The 20,108-nt window shown below is 42.6% G+C and overlaps 2 protein-coding genes across 2 annotated transcripts in view; one reads left to right on the top strand and one right to left on the bottom strand.

Annotated features, from left to right (window-relative positions):
- hectd3 (HECT domain containing 3) overlaps positions 1 to 10,528 on the bottom strand; it is a 59,511-nt gene extending 48,983 nt beyond the window's left edge. The window contains exons 1-5 of the mRNA XM_078218689.1: positions 10,421 to 10,528; positions 9,284 to 9,607; positions 7,838 to 7,998; positions 4,145 to 4,237; positions 1,762 to 1,897 (exon numbers count right to left, since the gene is read on the bottom strand). Of these exons, the coding sequence (XP_078074815.1) occupies positions 1,762 to 1,897; positions 4,145 to 4,237; positions 7,838 to 7,998; positions 9,284 to 9,601 (708 nt within the window). The 5' untranslated portion in view covers positions 9,602 to 9,607; positions 10,421 to 10,528. The remainder of the gene's footprint in view (positions 1 to 1,761; positions 1,898 to 4,144; positions 4,238 to 7,837; positions 7,999 to 9,283; positions 9,608 to 10,420) is intronic.
- Positions 10,529 to 11,464: 936 nt separating this feature from the next.
- Positions 11,465 to 20,108, top strand: part of urod (uroporphyrinogen decarboxylase) — a 54,825-nt gene continuing 46,181 nt past the window's right edge. The window contains exons 1-3 of the mRNA XM_078218688.1: positions 11,465 to 11,628; positions 16,873 to 16,985; positions 18,372 to 18,451. Coding sequence (XP_078074814.1) covers positions 11,606 to 11,628; positions 16,873 to 16,985; positions 18,372 to 18,451 — 216 coding nt within the window. The 5' untranslated portion in view covers positions 11,465 to 11,605. The remainder of the gene's footprint in view (positions 11,629 to 16,872; positions 16,986 to 18,371; positions 18,452 to 20,108) is intronic.

Here is a 20,108-nt window from a genome sequence, read left to right as displayed (position 1 = left end):
AGACAGGCATAAATTTGAGAGGCAACAAGGACTTTGGAAGGGAAAAATGTTGGAGATAGAGATGGGAACATCAGTTTTTCAGAGGGGTCAATGTTTTTTTGAGGAGAGGAGTTATGTTGGCAGCTTTGATGGATAGGGACAGAACCAGAAGCGAGAGAGCCACGTCAACGACCACGTGTACCAGGAAGGAAAGTTGGGTCATCTGTAGTTGAGTGGGAATAGAGTTGAGATAGTAGAGATGGGGCTCATGGCCAAGATGAGTTCAGAAAGGGAATAAGCAGAATTAAGAGAGAAACTTGAGAAAGATACATTCAGGGCTAGGGCAGTGAAGAACATTGAGGAAGTGTAGCCCCGGTGGACCAAGGGAGGGAACTCTTCCTCCCATGATCAGACGGTCTCAGTCTTGGTAACAAGGAAATCCATGAGCTCCTGCTATTGCCATTGGAGATGAGGGCGGAGGAGACAGGGGAAAGGGGTTTAAGACAACAGCTCGCAGTAAAGAAAAGAGGCTGAGGTACCTTTGCATTCCAAGATGAATACTGGGGAACATAACTGAGGAACAACCCGAGAGAGAATAATGGTTTTATAGTGGGAATTAGTGCATAGAGGGTGAAAGTGAGGGTGTGGTTGAACAGATTGGTAGCTACAGAAATGCTGTAGCAAACAAAGGGCCCAAAGTTGGACAGTTGGTATTTGAAAGTGCAGTTGCAAGTGAATTGGGGGAATGTTTTTCAGAGATGGAAGCAGGGCTTGGTGGGGCAGCTATGTGCAAATAGAGGGCAATACAAGGAAGTGATCAGAGATGGCCTCATCTGTGATCAATACTAAGGAGTAAACTATGTCTCCTGGTTGTAGTCTCTCCCATGAGGGAAAAACATCCCCTGAGCATCTACATTGTCAAGTCTCCTCAGGATCTTCTCTGTTTTAGTAAGAAAGCAGAGGAGAGAGAACATGAATTGAAATGGTGAGTGAAATCATCTAGGATGAGAAGTTGCTCACTGTCAAGTCTGAGGGAGGAGGGCAACAAGGATAGCTCATTGAGAAAATTGGTTGGGTGTGAGTGAATGAGGCTCCTAAATGAGATGTGAGCGGGTGGAACAAGGTGATTTGCTCAAAAGGGGGAGGAAGTGCCAAAGCAGTGGTGGGGCCAAACCAAGGTGGGATTTGATGATAAGAATCGTACCATCATTACAATGATCTGGACAAAGGAAGTAGTAGAATATATGGCCAGAAGAGGCAGTTTCATTTATGGGGAAGGTCGCTAAACAGTATTTAATTGAAAAGTTTCGGATAGGCATCTGAATCTCGTGAACTGTAAAAGTAAATGCTTTGAAAGTAAACCAGTGCAGGGCATTTTAGGTTGTTTTTAAAAGTCTAGAAAATCCAAGATTCAGAATCACCAAGGTAAACATTATACTGGGGAAACAACAGGACATATCAGTCTCTTTAAAAAGTCTAACTGGATTGTCCAACATACTAACTGACCAGAGAAACGTGTGCCAATAAGCCCTGCTCCCAGTTACACCTTCTGCACTGGAACCTGGCACTGAGCTGTGCTCTTCTTATTCTTTATCCTGCTCCTGGCATATACCCACAGGAAGAGCGAGAAGAAAACAGTGACCATTCGGGGAGCACCCACCACAGTGACTGAGTGACCATAGATAAAGCAGGCCAGGAGGATGGCAAGCAAGTGTGTAAAGCAATTTGGGGAAATGCAAGTTTCCATTGGTGCAAGACTATACTACTCGGAGATTAACTTACCGAGAAAGACGAAGCATCTATGCTGTCGACTAGATGTTTTACACTGCCTAAGTTTTCATCCTCCTTCCCAATGCGGTCATAGAAGTAGTGTACCAAGTCTTCATCACATTCAAATGTCCAAGTGGGAGGTACATACCTGTATCCAGAAATACAATTAAACCTTCAGGATAACCAGTTCTCATACTACAAGACTTTCCCACACAAAGTACATATGGGTACAGCATACATTGAACTTCCAATCACATTGCAATTGTAGGTAAACAGCAAGATATTGCCAGCCTCTGAAAACAGAAAAATGAATAATGATGCAGAAAAGGATGCAACACCCTGAGCTGTTGTCATGAGCCTTCTAGTAAGAATAGCAAGGACTCGGAAACCAGCCCATCCTTTTGCTCCGAGATGGTGTGTGACATTAGCAGAGGTATGAGAAAAAGGGAAAAACAAAAAGATAACTTAGATGGGAATATTTTCTTCAATAGACTCTAAATAAAGGACCAAATTTCCTTTTTTCTGCAACCATCTTTGCGTCGTCGATGGAGACGGGAGAGGTGCCGGAGGATTGGAGGATTGCGGATGTGGTTCCTATTTTCAAGAAGGGGAATAGGGATAGCCCAGGAAATTACCGACCGGTGAGTCTAACCTCAGTGGTTGGTAAGCTGATGGAGAAGATCCCGAGGGACAAGATTTATGAGCATTTAGAGAGGTTTAGTATGCTCAAGAATACTCAGCATGGCTTTGTCAAAGGCAGATCGTGTCTTGCGAGCCTGGTGGAGTTCTTCGAAAATGTGACTAAACACATTGACGAAGGGAAAGCGGTAGATGTGGTTTATATGGATTTTAGCAAGGCGTTCGATAAGGTCCCCCATGCAAGGCTTCTCGAAAAAATGAGAGGGCATGGGATCCAAAGGGCTGCTGCCCTGTGGATCCAGAACTGGCTTGCCCAAAGGAGGCAGAGAGTGGGTATAGATGGGTCTTTTTCCAAATGGAGGTCGGTCACCAGTGGTGTGCCCCAGGGAGCTGTTCTGGGACCCTTGCTGTTTGTCATTTTCATAAATGACCTGGATGAGGAAGTGGAAGGATGGGTTGGTAAGTTTGCCGACGACACGAAGGTTGGTGGGGTTGTGGATAGTCTGGAGGGATGTCAGATGTTACAGAGGGACATAGATAGGATGCAAGACTGGGCGGACAAGTGGCAGATGGACTTCAACCCAGATAAATGCATAGTGGTCCATTTTGGCAGGTCAAATGGGATGAAGGAGTACAATATAAAGGGAAAGACTCTTAGTACTGTAGAGGATCAGAAGGACCTTGGGGTCCGGGTCCATAGGACTCTAAAATCGGCCCCGGAGGTGGAGGAGGTGGTTAAGAAGGCGTATGGTATGCTGGCCTTTATCAATCGAGGGATTGAGTTTAGGAGTCCGGGGATAATGATGCAGCTATATAAGACCCTCGTCAGACCCCACTTGGAGTACTGTGCTCAGTTCTGGTCGCCTCATTACAGGAAGGATGTGGAAAAGATTGAAAGGGTGCAGAGGAGATTTACAAGGATGTTGCCTGGATTGAGTGGCATGCCTTATGAGGATAGACTGAGGGAGCTCGGTCTTTTCTCCTTGGAGAGACATAGGATGAGAGGAGACCTAATAGAGGCATATAAGATGTGGAGAGGCATAGATCGGGTGGACTCTCAGAGGCTTTTTCCCAGGGTGGAAATGTCTGTTACGAGAGGACACAGGTTTAAGGTGCTGGGGGGTAGGTACAGGGGAAATGTTAGGGGGAAGTTTTTCACACAGCGAGTGGAATCGGCTGCCGTCAGTGGTGGTGGAGGCAAGCTCAATAGGGTCTTTTAAAAGACTCCTGGATGGGACTTAATAGGATGGAGGGTTATAGGTAGGCCTAGAAGGTAGGGATATGTTCGGCACAACTTGTGGGGCCGAAGGGCCTGTTTTGTGCTGTAGTTTTTCTAAGTTCTATCTGACATCCTATGCAAAACTGTAACAGGCTTTTGAGAAAGGTGCGATATCTAGCAGAGCTAAATAATGACCATCACATGCATTCTGTTGCCGTGGCACATGGTTAGGTCACAAGCAGTCCCTGTGCAGTGAAAATAATGAACGCTCAAGTGAACCGGAGGAGGTTTAATTTTCAGTGCTAATTTGCATTAGTTTTGAAAGAGAGGAGTTTTTATTCCTAAAGTGATCATCTTTTTCATGGGCCGTTACAGCTATCAACAGGTGTACTCGAGTGGTCAGAATACTCGAGATCCTTCCTTCCCTATGGCTGGGAATCGTGTTTAAATCTTCATTCCGCCACATCACACCAAAATAACAAAGTAAAACAAAGTTTTTCAGTGGGACACAAGTAAACACAAACGCTACATTATTACCTTAACTTTTGCACTGCAGCATCATCCCTATCAGCCACCTTGGGTTTTGCACCCAGATATAATGAATATTGTGCATCAACCACCTGCTCCCATCTAAAAGCAGAAAACAAAAATCTCTTTAGCATAGCTGTCATAAAACCGTTAATGGCAGTGATAGTAAAAAATAAATCATTGTGTCATGCATTATAAAGGAGACAGATTTAAAACTGCACGAGTAATAACTTTAGCATTTGCTTTGGGTTGAACTTTGTTTTTAAAAAAAGCGTAATATTCCACATTAATTGTTCCCATTAGATTCAATTTTATAAACTGGTTAAAAACCATTGTTTTTTTCAAATTGAATGAGTCCTTAACGTCTTTCATAGACATAAATAAATGCTGGAAATTAGTTCCTTTAGCACATCAGCAATTCAAATATAGCAGCAGAAAACAACACACCTGGAGATTTCAGTACTCTACAATGATGTACACTGAATGCAGAGGGCATTGATGAGAAGAGACAGAGATTACAACATCACATTCGCCAATTTTCAAAGTGCCCATTCCAACAACTTGTATCTATGTAGCACTTTTAACATCGTAAAAGATCCCAAAGGCTCTTATTTAGCTTCCAAAACTCCACCAATTTTGCATTAGAATTGATGATGATTGTTTTATCTTTAAATTACACTATATTAGCTTGTATTCATAGAAGGGATATCCTAATGACTGCCTTGAATGTGTGCTCAACATGGGAGTCAGTTATCAGGGCTAATGTTAGCTAAATCACCAAGCCCTGAACAAAACATTTCTTGATGTGGAGATGCCGGACATTTCTTACCAGGGATAGCAGATAAGCCATCAAGACTACACGTCTTGCAATAATTGCTTCTGGAACATGTAAAAATGCCCTTCCCTATTAAGACTTGTGTGTGAAACCCTTTCAAAGCAAAGGCTTGAGAAGCTAATGCAGTGAAGTGCAACATATATCACTAGGTGCCATGTTTTTTTAATAATGTAGGATCATCAGGTGTATGAACATGCTCGGCAAGCAACTGACACCAAAACTGTTCAACTGCTATAAATTGTGTCACTCAGATTCATTAATAGAATCTGAGGCGGTTACTTTAAACCATCGATAAAATAACAGTCTTGAGATTTAAGTCCTCATTCCTTATTTTAGTGATAGTCTTGCAGTATAATGTAAAAGACCATAAGACCATAAGACCATAAGACATAGGAGCGGAAGTAAGGCCATTCGGCCCATCGAGTCCACTCCACCATTCAATCATGGTTGATTTCAACTCCATTTACCCGCTCTCTCCCCATAGCCCTTAATTCCTCGAGAAATCAAGAATTTATCAATTTCTGTCTTGAAGACGCTCAACGTCTCGGCCTCCACAGCCCTCTGTGGCAATGAATTCCACAGACCCACCACTCTCTGGCTGAAGAAATTTCTCCTCATCTCTGTTCTAAAGTGACTCCCTTTTATTCTAAGGCTGTGCCCCCGCGTCCTAGTCTCCCCTGTTAATGGAAACAACTTCCCTACGTCCATCCTATCTAAGCCGTTCATTATCTTGTAAGTTTCTATCAGATCTCCCCTCAACCTCCTAAACTCCAATGAATATAATCCCACGATCCTCAGACGTTCATCGTATGTCAGGCCTACCATTCCTGGGATCATCCGTGTGAATCTCCGCTGGACCCGCTCCAGTGCCAGTATGTCCTTCCTGAGGTGTGGGGCCCAAAATTGCTCACAGTACTCCAAATGGGGCCTAACCAGTGCTTTATAAAGCCTCAGAAGTACATCCCTGCTTTTGTATTCCAAGCCTCTTGAGATAAATGACAACATTACATTTGCTTTCTTAAAAGGTGCAGGAATAGAAGGAAATTTCTAAACCCACAGTGCAACTTGTAAGAATTATAGATTTCATAGGAAAAAGAAGCAGAAGTAGGTTGTTCAGCCCCTCAAGCATGTTCCACCACTCAATTAGATCATGGGTGATCTTCGAAGTAAAGTCAAGTTTATTTATTAGTCACAAGTAGGCGTACATTAACACTGCAATGAAGCTACTGTGAAAATCTCCTAGTTGCCACACTCTGGCGCCTGTCTAGGCGCACTGAGGGAGAATTTAGCATGGCCAATGCACCTAACCAGTATGTCTTTCGGACTGTAGGAAGAAACCAGAGCACCCACAGGAACCCATGCAGACATGGGGAGAACATGCAGACTCCACACAGACAATGACCCAAGCCGGGAATTGAACCCGGGTCCCTGGCGCTGTGAGGCTGCAGTGCCACTGTACCTCAACCTCAAGAAACAATACTTTCACTGTATATTTATACATGAGACAACAATAATATCCCCACAACCCTTCATGAGTTTGCTATCTAGAAATCTGCCAATCCCTGTCTTGAACATAATGAAGGACTGCGCTTTCACAGCCTTCTAGGGGAGAGAAGTTCAAAGATTCATCACCCTCTGGGTGTAGAAACTCCTCCTCATATCAGTCCTAAATAGTCTACCTCTTATGTGATTGTGTTCCAAATAGAAAATGGATGCCACAGAAACTTGAACCCATTCAGCTATTTCCTCACTAGGGAACCTTTGGGGTTTACTGCCCAGTCTACATATAGGACTGATATGCCCCACACTGACCTGGTTCCCCACACTGACCTACATCACCACAGCTTGGATCGAATACAAGTTTCACATACCAGCATACAAACAGGATATCTAAAAAGGCTGACTGAATTGAGTGACCCTTTCTTAATTATCATAGAGGAATTGCACAATAACTGTTTATTAACACCAAACTGATTATGTAAGCTGCCTCCGTGCAAGGAGTTTGTTAATTTCTTTGTGACTAAGTGTAGGATGAATGTTCAGCTGCCTCTGGTGCATTTCTTCCCTCAACCCACTCAGCCAAACCTCCCCCTAGGATCCCCCTCCCTTTCCATGAACTAACCAGTTTCTCTCCTATCGCCTCCGGTCATGCCCTCTCAAACTTATCTTATCCGTGCAAACCATATCCGCGCTCTCGCCCATATCCCAAGTACTGTAATTTCACATCTTGATCTCCATGCTAGATAAATTGTTAACAGTTCCCTCTACACTGATACTCTCCCACTCCTTTCAGATTTGCAGTCATCCATCCTTCCCCTCAAAAACAAGAATACCTTTGAACTCTGTCTTCGCAAACTTGTACTTTTCAAAAGTAGGGGGGATTGAGGACTTGCTTAGGAGGAGGCATTGAAGGTGGTTTTGAACAGGAGGGAGGACAGTACCCTCAGAGATTTTGAGCACTAATGCAATTGGTGGCCAGGATCAATCTATCATCGTCACCTTTTGCAGATTTCCTGCCCTCAAAACATATTTATGAACAGGATATCGCTGAGTCACACCAATCAGGAAAGTCCCAGATTCAATCCCAGTCTACGTTCATACAGCACAGAAGTAGACCAAATACTCTCTTCTTATAAGACCTTTAAAACTCACTCTTGGACCTAGTTTAGGAGTATCCCTCCTAATATAACATGCTTGTCCCAGCATCCATTTTTGGTTTGATTGTTCCCCTGTGGAGCAGCTTGGGATGGTTCCCTATGTTAAAAGGTGTTTTATAAATGCACTTGAAGCTACATATCCATACAAATATACACACAGGCATCATTTCTATTACTATTCTTTTAAGCCAATATCGCGTTTCAATTTACCGGGTACACGGCCTGTAGTCATAGCCAAAAAGCTGCTGTTGTTTTTGAAGTCTTTCGGGTGTTTCCACTGGCACAAGTCGCTCACCACCTTCAGGCTGTTTACACAGAAGAATCCAACCTTCTGTCTCCTGACAGCTGCTGTTGTACTCTTGTATTTGCTCCTAAAGCATCATTGCGACAGTCAGATATCATTCAAATAGATCATTGATCCATCATCTCAAAGCAATACACTACGGTTCTAACAAGTGAAAATGGCGTTCACAACTTTTGCCAGGCTATGTTAACTCAACCCAAATACACAATTTTCCTTAGGTTTTTGCCTGCATACAAATCTGAAAAAAAAAATATTATTACAAACTTCTATTTCACTGAAAAGGCTCCAGGCCAATCTCTTTACAATAATCTGCTCTGAAAACTCTGCTCACAATTTGACAGCTATGGCAAATTCCACCAGGGCAGTTGAGACCATCCACAACATTCTAAAACAATGTTCTAAATAAAACATCCCATGACATTCTAAACAAAAGTCAATTTGCCCCCTTTACCGATGTCAATGGATCCTTTAAAAAAAATCACCTCTCTGCCAATTGCAATGGTCTCATTGCACAAAACCGAACATCATCCATAATTGCCAGTTTGTAGGTGACTACAAGGATAGTTGGCATGCGCCAATTTGGTCCAGTAAGGATAGAAAATCAAGAAAATTTTAACATACAATTCCGCATCCTTAATACTTAACTATATAAAATCTTGCACTAGTCTAAAATACTCTGATTAAAAGATAGAAAATCTATAGTGCAGAAAGAGGCCATTCAGCCCATCATGTCTGCGCCAGCCAAAAAGGAAAAAAAAAGTAGCTGCTCATTTAATCCCTCAAAGATACGTTACACCACGTGGTCCATGACAAAAGTACATAACTATATGGTCACTTTAATACTATAACCTCTGGAACCATTCTGGCAAATCTCTACTGTAATCACGCCAAATCCTTCATGCTGTTCCTAAGAGCAGTTCTCAGATTTGGGCACAATTCTTCAGCTGGGGCCAAACTAGTATTCTAGGCTTTTGTGATTATACTAACCATTGCCTATTTTGTATACAATAGATTTCTGAAATGACTCATAGTGCTAAGGGGAAAGTTCTCTAGGTGAATCATTATTATGCTTCAGCAAAATCTTGAAGTATCTGAGCCAATTCAGTGAGCAAAGAGACAACAGAACTATTCTGTTTTCCTCACTCACTGCTTTATTGTTCAACACATCAAATTAAGTTCAACGCACTGCTACTAAATTGAAAATGAAATTAGAAATGAAAATCTCAAAACCGAACAAAATGACACCATGAAAATGTACAATATTTGAAAAGCTCCGAACATGACCTCAATATTATTCTAATAAAAATAAAAGCTACCAGCAAAAATCAGCCAGTGATTGCCAGAAAATTCACCTGATTCAGCTTCACCCAGAGACCATGGCTGTTGCAGTATTCTTCTCCCGTTGCTTTGAGGCAGGTCCCTCTTTTCAACTCAATATCAAAGAGCTTCTTGCGCTGAGACTGGGAAGCTAACTGCCAGACTGAAACAACGTATTGAGATCGTACCAATGTCGCACTGGACAAGGTGGAATCTTTCCAAAACTTGTACAAGACCTCCTTGGGGACATAGCACAGGGCTTCTGGCAAAGGTTTGCTGTTCCTGAAGCAATCAATGCACTCAATCAGAAATCTGATTCTTCCCGGAATCTGGTGCGGATTTTCAGGATACATCGCGGTCTGAAATGAACAGAACACTTTGAATGTTGACTCATCTTTGTTAACGTGAACAGTATTCTAATCACAAATTCAGTTTCAATTGCATCAAGGATGGTAAAAGTAATTTCGCAGGGAGGTTCCAGTGCAGAGCAGCTCTCTGGATTCATTACTCGACCTCGCTGTTTTACAGAACTCCACTATGGCACCTCATAGATCTTCAACAGGAATTTCTTTTAAAACATATGTAAGTGTGAATCAGATGAGGAGCCTACACCTGATTCATATCCTAAGGTCGTACAGGTAATGGCCAACTGCAGGAGTGAATGTTAGAAAATGGTGCAGTTAAAGAGTACATGCCCTCACAGAAACTTACATGTACATACAATTAACTTTAAAGGTCTGCTCAAAACAGAATATATACTCAAATGTGCTGGTAGGAACAAATCAAATCACATGCACTGTACAAACTCCCAGAACTACAGCACATATAAACATAACATGAGCTGGAGCATGTTTTAGGAACAGCGTACATCTTAAAGGTGGGGAAATGAGGGATTCAGACAACGTGGAAAAGTCTTGGGTTTCACATTTAGCAATTTATGTCCAAACCCCTCACTGGACTGCTGCCTTGTAACCTGACCATGGATAATGAACAAACTTGGCAGTCAAACAATAACAACCCAACATTGAGTTGTCATGTATGGATTAATCTCCAAGGCACTCCCATGAGCAACGCAGGAGAAAAATCATAACAGGACATTTTTTAAAACCCGTTTCTTCTAAACTAAATTTATTTTATTATAAAATGCCGGAGATAAGATTTAAAAGACTGACTGTGTGGGCTAGTTGGAGGGAAGAGACTATGCAATGAAACCCTCAGGAATACATCCAACCAGATTTGGGAAACCTAACTCAATACACATCATGTCAAAGGTCCACAATAAACACTTCAGGCCGGAATGACATTCCAAATTTCAGATCATCTTGATGGGGATGAGAAAGATTTGAAACATGAATCGTTCTCCAAAACATTTGGCATTCACAGAAAGCTACAAATAAAGTGGGAGTTCCCAGCATTGCTTCATTTTGTTATAACGCCTGATCCCTTGTCACTGTTTACAGCTGACCCTACTCTTTCTCCTCATCTGCCTCCATCTGTTCCACCACAACTTAGTTATCTCTCTGACTTCCCCATTACTTACTCCCCTCCCCTCCTCTTTCCGCAAGACCCTCTTCTCCACCTTCCCCATTACTCACTCTCCCTCCCTCCTCCACCTTCCCCATCACTCTCCCTCTCCCTCCTCCACTTTCCCCATCACCCTCCCTCCTCCACCTTCCCTATTACTCTCCCTCCCTCCTCCACCTTCCCTATTACTCTCCCTCTCTCTCCTCCATCTTCACCATCACTCTCCCTCCCTCCTCCACCTTCCCCATCACTCTCCCTCCCTCCTCCACCTTCCCCATCACTCTCCCTCCCTCCTCCACCTTCCCCATCACTCTCCCTCCCTCCTCCACCTTCCCCATCACTCTCCCTCTCTCTCCTCCACCTTCCCCATCACTCTCCCTCCTCCACCTTCCCTATTACTCTCCCTCCCTCCTCCACCTTCCCTATTACTCTCCCTCCCTCCTCCACCTTCCCTATTACTCTCCCTCCCTCCTCCACCTTCCCTATTACTCTCCCTCCCTCCTCCACCTTCCCTATTACTCTCCCTCCCTCCTCCACCTTCCCTATTACTCTCCCTCCCTCCTCCACCTTCCCCATCACTCTTATCTCTCTCCTTCTCCACTATTTACTCTCCCCCTCCTCCCATCCTCTCACTCACCCTCTCTCTCTCTCTGTGACAGGCGAGCTGTTGCCACCTCACGGAGGGGACCTTCAGGGAGACCACGTGATCCAGCGCTGCTCTCCGCCTAACCCGGCGCTAATTGGCTGTTTGGAATCACGTGCCCGGGGAGTGGGCAACATGGCGGCGGGCAGCGCCGAGACGGGATCAGCAGCGGCGGCGGTGTAGGAGCGGGATGGGGGACGGCGAGCGCCCCGTGTGAGTTTACCGGGGGGGGGCGGGGGGAGAAGGGAGAGACGGAGCGGGGCCGGTTGTAAACTCGGGACGCTAACGGTTCAGTCCCAGACAGTCAGACTCCAGGTCGCTGCTGGCGAGTTAGTGAACAAACGTCCTGACTTTAGTCAGCAAAGGCTCAGCTCCCACCCCACTGAACTGACAGCAAAACTCGACAATCAATCTGTTATAAACTAGCTATTCCCGTCAGTTTGTTCAATTAAATAATTCTAAAGGCAGCGATTACTATTCTGGAGAAACTATATAAACATTTTTTAGGCTGTATTTACAATGTTGTTGTCAGCAGCTTCCCCTCACATTGGTTTGATTTATTATGATCACATGTATTGGGATACAGTGAAAAGTATTGTTTCCTGTGTGTTATACAGACAATTTGATTTGATTTGATTTGCTTCATTATCGTCACGTGTATTGGGATACAATGAAAAAGTATTGTTTCTTGTGCACTACACAGACAATTTGATTTATTGTCACATATATTGGGATACAGCGAAAAGTGTTTGGTTTGCGCTACACAGGCAAAGCACATCGCTCATAGGATACATAGGGGAGAAGGAAAGGATAGGGTGCAGAATATAGTGATGCAGTTACAGATAATGTAGAGAAAGATCAGCTTAATATGATAGGTCCATTCAAAAGTCTGATGGCAGCAGAGAAGAAGCTGTTCTTGAGCCAGTTGGTATGTGAACTCAGACTCTTGTATCTTTTTCCCAGCGGAAGAGAGAGTGTTGTGTAACTGCAGAATTTGTGGACCCAAATTGAAGTAACATGAAACACTCACTCCCCCTGGCCTTAAACACTGGCAAGTGGAGTTACAGAAATGTAACCTGAGTAAGATTTGCTGGTTAATGTTTATGATCTATAGGGCAATGTTTATTAACTATAGGAAATGTCAGTTGTTTTATGGCTATGTTAACATGCTTCACTGACTTGAAATGCAGTGCTGAATGAGTCCTTCCTGCATTGGAGAAACCCCTCTAAATTGTGTTGTGTTAGATAGGTAATGCTGCTACATTCCAAGATCATAATCTTTGTATAAAGATGTAACTTGAATTACAGACTTTGCCATATAATGATCTTGACTTTAATGTTCCAGCCTTTCAGGGACAATAAATGTGGCCTTCTAATTTGGAGGAACATTCAATATGTGTTTTAGCTACTTTTCTAGTTATAATGGCAATGGATGTCAAGGAGTAATTGAAGAGTTGGTCTAATAAAGGTACAGACAATTTCACAAATTACATAATAGAATCAATTGTTTCTTAGTTTCACCCTGAACCCAGGGATTAGATTAGATTTTTTCAAACTATTTCCAGCTATTTTTAATGTTAATCTTATGCACTTTTTTGTCAGCTGGAGGTGGCATTACAGCTGGCAAGATAGGAACGTAGGAGCAGGAATTCCACAAACTAACAATTCCCCGGGGAGAAGAAAAATCTCCCCATCTTGTCTTTTTTAAAGCTGTGTAACCTAGTTCTAGTCTATACCACAAGTAGAAACAAGTATCCACCTTATCAAGTTTCCACAGAATCTTGTATGTTTCTATAAGATCACCTCTCATTCATCTAAACACCAATCGGTATAAATGCAACCTGTTCAATGTTTCTTCATTGGATCCCTGCATTCCAGGGATCGGTCCAGTGAACCTTCTCTATGCTGCTTCTAATGTAGTTCTACTTTTTTCAAATAAGGACACCAAAACTGTACGCAAATGTGACCTCACCAGTGTCCTGTTTAGCTGCAGTAAAACTTCCCTGTTTTTATATTCCTTACCCTTTGCATAAATGTCAGTTGTTGGCGGGTGGTGATATTTTCATGTGATGTCATTAATGTAAGCTTATTTAGAAAAAGTTTGCCAGTGGTTACAGCAAAGTTCCATATATTTTAACCCTTATTTTAAGCCTTTGGTAATGTCATTCCAGCAACTGCCCACAACATCCTGCTTCCCAGGATGATGACTCTGCAATTCGCTGACTTGCCACACCCTCTTATCTGAAACAAAAGATGCCCTTCTTTTCTATCATCGACATACCAGTTAACTGTTTTGATAAGATCAGTTTGCTGCAGGCTGGATGCTTCTTGGAAATATTCAGAGGCGCTCTAAATGCACAAACGTGTACTTGATGCCATTCTAAACTGAACGAGTATCTCCATAACAAAAATCCAGAGTGATGTAACACAACAAAGGTCACTGCTTACTCTAGCCTTTGAGTTTCAGGACAGTTTGACAAGTGCAATGTCATATTCGATTGAAAGGTGTCATGAAAGTGGTATTGGGTAAAAGAAGAGGAAGGTCGCGGACAAATTTTAAAGCGTGCTTTGACTTGACAGCCTTTCACCTCGTGAGACAAATGGTTTGCATCTTGGTCAATGTTAAACATTGCCTGGTGTAGTTTTGAGCCCCACTTTGGCGTGGCACACTCTGCCACATTTGTTGCAGAGGAGGACAGTGGGCTGAGAAGGTGCAGGATCCATTGGCCCCTCTTTTCTCTGGGCCCTCATCTCAGTCAGCTGTGGTTTCCATTTCTCCTCACTTCTTCCAATGCCCCTCCAAGCCATCAGCCTCCAGAGGACATGACCGTTTATGACCCTCTCCCAGTTGTATGTGTCAATGCCTGCCAACTGTAGCACAGGTGTGGATATCCAGTAGATTGTGACCGGGTAGCCAGTCCATCATACAGAAAGTCTTTGTGTATATGGCAGTGCCATCAACCTGAACTCGTGCTTTAATTAGGAGTGTCGAATCAGCTTTCATGAAAAATTACTGTAATGAGTTGTTTTGTCTTGATACCTTTTTGGCTTTCACATTTGAGATATTTTAAAATAAAACAATCTAACTACCCAAAAAGATTTCAAATCCTAATTTTCCAAATGCACATGCCATTTAATTTACAGCATAGTGAAATTAGATTAAAATGTAAATCATAGAAATCATAGAAAGAATCATAGAAACCCTACAGTGCAGAAGGAGGCCATTCGGCCCATCGAGTCTGCACCGACCACAATCCCACCCAGGCCCTACCCCCACATATTTACCCGCTAATCCCACTAACCTACGCATCACAGTACTCTAAGGGGCAATTTTTAACCTGGCCAATCAACCTAACCCGCACATCTTTGGACTGTGGGAGGAAACCGGAGCACCCGGAGGAAACCCACGCAGACACGAGGAGAATGTGCAAACTCCACACAGACAGTGACCCGAGCCGGGAATCGAACCCGGGACCCTGGAGCTGTGAAGCAGCAGTGCTAACCACTGTGCTACCGTGCCGCCCCAAAATTGAGATCTGTGACTTTGTCAAAAAATTGAGATCTGTGACTTTGTCAAAAAATTACTTCCACAGCGAGTGAGCAAAGTAATATTTTGGTGTGAATCCTTTACGACAGATGCATTTTTTTTTCTGCAGTCAGTATATAATTATATGTGATGGCTTAAATAATACGGATATCACACGGATGAGTACGAAGTCAGAACATGTGGGATTTGTTCAAATTTGGATTCTTGAATATAATTGCTTTATTGCCTTGGTTTCAAAACATAAAGATTGCCAGCGTATATTTTGCACAATTGATGGTGTGCTGAAAGTAAGCGCACCAGTAACTCCAGCAGGCTGCTGTGTGAAGTAGTCGGGTGCTGATTCATAATCACAATTCTGTTGATGGGGCAGAGGTGGACAGGAGGGGAAATGGCAAATTTTTGAATGCCTGCAATGAAGGTGTACTTGGTGTCAGCTTTAGAAATGCAAAAACTGTCAATTTTTTCCTAGCAATGTAGGATGACCTATAATGTCATCCTGTGATCTCATTAACCCCAGGAAGCTTGTTATAACTGAAGGTTATGGACAACCAGTTTCTTTCCGCTTGCCAGCAACTCTCTTGAATTGTTAATGCACATACAAGTGTAAAAAGACAGCAACTCAATTTGCACAGCCACCTAATGGAAATATTTTTGGATAATGGCTAAGGGGAGGGGCAGTGTGTTGTAATGATCAAGGAAAAATGGATGCCGTCACAATTTATTGTCATACTTTGTTTATGGAAATTCCATCTCTGCCTAATTCAAGAAATTATTAAAAGAATCACATTTTTGTTAATTGATTGTACAATTAGAGTCATAGAGTGCAGAAAAGGTCGTTCTGCACTGGCAATATCTACCACTAAAGGCGCGCTAATCCTATTTTCATAGAATCAAGTGTATTTTCTTGCACTTGTCCCATATCCTTGAATGTTGTGATATTTCAAGTGCTCATTCAAATATTTTTTTAAAGGTTGTAAGGTTTCCAGCCTTGACTACCTTCCCAGTCAGTGCATTCCAGATTCCCACAACCCTCTGAATGAAAACGTTTTTTTTAACCAACCCCCTCTGAATCTTCTGCCATTTACCCTAAAACTATGTCCCTTTGTGATTGACCTCTCAACTAAGGGGAACAGCTACACACCTTGTCCATACCCCTCATAATCTTATACAAAATCAGATCCATATAGTCTCGAGGCTCATGACAATACTCGCTTCTGCTCTTGATAGTTTGCCTGCTTGGATGAACATACCAGGATTATGATGTGGAGATGCCAATGTTGGACTGGGGTGGGCACAGTAAGAAGTCTCTCAACACCAGGCTAAAGTCCAACAAGTTTATTTGGAATCATGAGCTTTCGGAGCGCTGCTCCTTCATCAGGTGAGTGAGGTGATTCTTGACTCGCCTGATGAAGCAGCGCTCCGAAAGCTCGTGATTCCAAATAAACCTGTTAGACTTTAACCTGGTGTTGTGAGGCTTCTTGGTATACCAGGATTATAGGTAACTAGAAAGAAAACTTTAACCTGGAAATTACAGTGCTGCAATTAGAACAGTGTTATTCAAATATGTGCAATCTGATGCCTCAATGCTGGCATTACTTATGTGTTTTGAATGAGACAGGACCTCTATTAAGTGGACTGAACAATGTCATCTGAATACATACTCATTTCTATAACTAAATTGACCTGAATGGTGTAATATTTCCTCCAACTGTGGTAAACAGAGCTTGATACACATTTTACTATGAAACATCTGAAACTCCCAAGAATGACGGGGAGTTGGTTGAAAATGTGTTTTCATGGAAAATCCAACTTGTTATTAACACTGAAAACATTTCTATCTTCTAAGTTGTTTTGTCCTTGCTTCAGTTAAGGTTTATCTCAAGAAGTGACTCTCTTGTTTGACTTTTCAGCGCTGAAGATTTTCCTCCACTGAAAAATGACACATTCCTCAGAGCAGCATGGGGGAAGGTGACCGATTATGTCCCTGTCTGGTGTATGAGGCAGGCAGGAAGATATCTCCCAGGTAAGGAATAGATGCATTAATCAAAGTCCAGATCTGTCACTTGGAAGAATGCAGGTGAGTTCTTCTTAGTTTTAAGTATAAAGTATTATGATCACTGCTGTTAGGCCTGACCAAACAAAACCCCACAAAATCTTAATCTAGTTCAGCTGAATTTGATGGGGGTTTTTGTTTGAAGATCCCATAGCCTGATATAAGGAACAATCTGAAAATTCCTGTTGTGAAGGTATAGTGACTGTATAACAACAATTGTGGTATAACTGGGAACCTTGCATCCAGGATGGGGTCGTATAACAAACATGGTGATTTTCTGAACTGAGGTGGGCCTTTTGTGAGAGAAATTAAGTAAAGACTTTGTACAGACAATGACAGAGAGTATTGGAGGATGAGCCAACCCTTTGAGATCAGCTGCTTTTGCATATCAATTAGTAACACGACAGTATCAGTTGGAGTGACCACTGCACAATCCTTTTGGAGACAAAGTTCTGTCTTCACATTGAGGACACCTTCCATTGTGTTATGTGGCGCTACCACCGTACAAAATGGGATGGACTTTGAATAGTACTAGCAACTCAAGACTGGGCATCCATGAGGTGCTGTGGGCCATCAGCAGCAGAATTGTACTTGACGACGACTATGTAACCGTGGCATATCACCACTGCCCCCCCCTCTCCTCCTCCTACCATTACCACCAAGCTAGGGACTAATGCTGGTTCAATGAAGAGGGCATGCCAGAAGCAATATCAGATATACCTAAAACTAAAGTGTCAACCTGGTGAAGCTACAACTTGCGTGCCAGACAGCATAAGCAGCAAGTAATAGAGCTAAATAATGGCACAACCAATGGATCAAGTCTAAGCTCAGTGTCCTGCCACGTCCAGTTATGAATGGTGGTGGACAATTAAATAATTGGAGGAGGAGGCTCTACAAATATCCCTGTCCTCAATTATTAACCAGCACATCTGTGCAAAAAGGTAAGGCTGAAGTATTCGCAACAATCTTCAGCCAGAAGTGCCAATGGCCGCCTCCTCAGTTTCCCAGCATCATAGATGTCACGGCATCAAAGGATATGGGGAGTGGGCAGGAAAGTGGTCATGAGGAATGTTGGATCAGCCATGTTGAATGACGGAACAGGCTTGAGGGGCTGAATGACCTCCTGTTCCTATTTCATATGGTCCGTCTATGAAATTGCAGATACAAAGCTGGGTCCTACTTTTCCTACCTGTTCTGTCTTCCCACAGCTCTTCAAATAGCTATAAGAATTGAGAAGTGAAATGGCCAGCTGCGATAGCAATGACCAGGGAAATATTTTGGTTATTTCCTGGTGACAGAAACCCAACTGTGGCTCCTACCGTGATCGATAAGCTAATTTCTGTCCCTTCCTCACAGAATTCCGAGAGACTCGAGCATCTCAGGACTTCTTCACAGCCTGTCGCACCCCGTCAATCTGCTGTGAGTTAACATTGCAGGTGAGTTAGTCAAACATTTAATGAGGCTTCAACAAATTCTAGCTGCTGAATTAAGAAATTGGAGAGCTTAAGTTCTATCTGGAGAACATTTAAAAAAAAACATGGTACAGTGCAGCCCCGTTATAACGCGATGGTTGGGGTCCATAAAATGTTATCGCGAAAAAAGCGGGGTCGCGCTAAATTGGGGTTCAAGAAAATCAGCGTTCAAACTGATCCAATGTTGACCTAACATCCTAAAACACCCCTGTTATCGCCCTATTTGACCCGTTTTTTGCACATTTACCATCTGGCAAGTAAATTACCTTTTAATTAAAGAATTCCGCGAATAAATCGTTGTTACAGTAGAAATTAAAACACAAATTAATTTTCAGTAAAGCTGTTTAATGAACAAAACAACAACAGTTTATTTCTTAGTGATCGAGTGTTCCTTGCTTGAACGTAGCATTTCGCTGGCTGTGAGCGAAATCTAGAATGCTTCTGAGTTGGAGGATTTTTATGTGGTCCACCTCCTGGGTCTCCAGCCAACGAGGCTAGCCTCAAGGTGTTCAATGGCTTCAGACAATTTTGTTCCATTTTGATCTAAGAAAACATAAAATTAACTCACCAAAAACTTTTCAGTTCCCCGGAAAGAGCAAAAAAAGGGTCCAATGATTCATCGCGTTGTATCTGAATTTGCGTAAAATCGGGATTTCACTGTAATTGGATTAAAGGGAATGGGAAAACACTCCCTTTTCCCCATTCTCCGCTCACAAAACTTTGACATTACTGTATCAAATGGGGAAAGTGAGTTGACAAATGAATTATTTCAGCCAGGAGTCAAGGTATCTTTAAAATATTTTGCAGCGTTGTCCTTGCCTCTGGGAGTGTGGACAGGTATGACCCACAGCTCAGTGGAAGCACCATCAAACCTTCAGTCAAAAGTCGCGGCTTCAAGTCCAACGCCAGTGACTTGAGCACAAAATCTAGGCTAATACTAGATCTAGCCGTACTAAGCTAGTACGGTACTGCTGGAGGTGTGTACTTTCAGATGAGATGTTAAGCTGAGACTCTCTACCTGTCCATTCAGGTGGATGATCAAAGATCCCGTGGCACTATTTGAAGAAGACCAGTAATGTTCTCCTTGCGTCCTCACCAATGCTTAGTGCTCAGTCAACTGTTCCAAAACAAATGACCTGACCTTAATTTGATTTGTGCCTGCATCAACGTGCTGTGCGCACATTGGCTGCTGTGTTCCGACATTACAATAGTTATTACATTTCAAAAATGAATTCTCTATTAACTGGACATCTGAGATTTTAAAAGCTGCGACCATAAATGCAAGTTCTTATTTTAAAATGTTATCTCCTCCTCTTATTGTTTGTTACTATTCATATGTGGGGGAGGGGGTAAGAGTCGGATTCTAAATGGGAGTACCACTGCATCCTTTATAATTTCTTGCTTTGGGTTAGTTTGTCATCACCAGACTTGGCAGGAACAGGTAAAATTGTCTAACTATTGGAAGCAATCTCATCATATTAGTAAAAAAAAATCAGACTGGCCATTTGCTCTCTCCTTAAACTCGGATTTCAAATCTTGCTCTTGATACAAGATCTCATTCGGCCGTGTTCCTATGATCATCCTTCAATTTTGGTACACCATTAAATCATCTATAATCAGA

Source organism: Mustelus asterias, chromosome 8 (assembly GCF_964213995.1).
Source record: "Mustelus asterias chromosome 8, sMusAst1.hap1.1, whole genome shotgun sequence".
Taxonomy (NCBI): domain Eukaryota; kingdom Metazoa; phylum Chordata; class Chondrichthyes; order Carcharhiniformes; family Triakidae; genus Mustelus; species Mustelus asterias.
The sequence above is the reverse complement of the archived record's forward strand: the minus strand, read 5'-3'. Positions and strand labels throughout refer to the sequence as shown.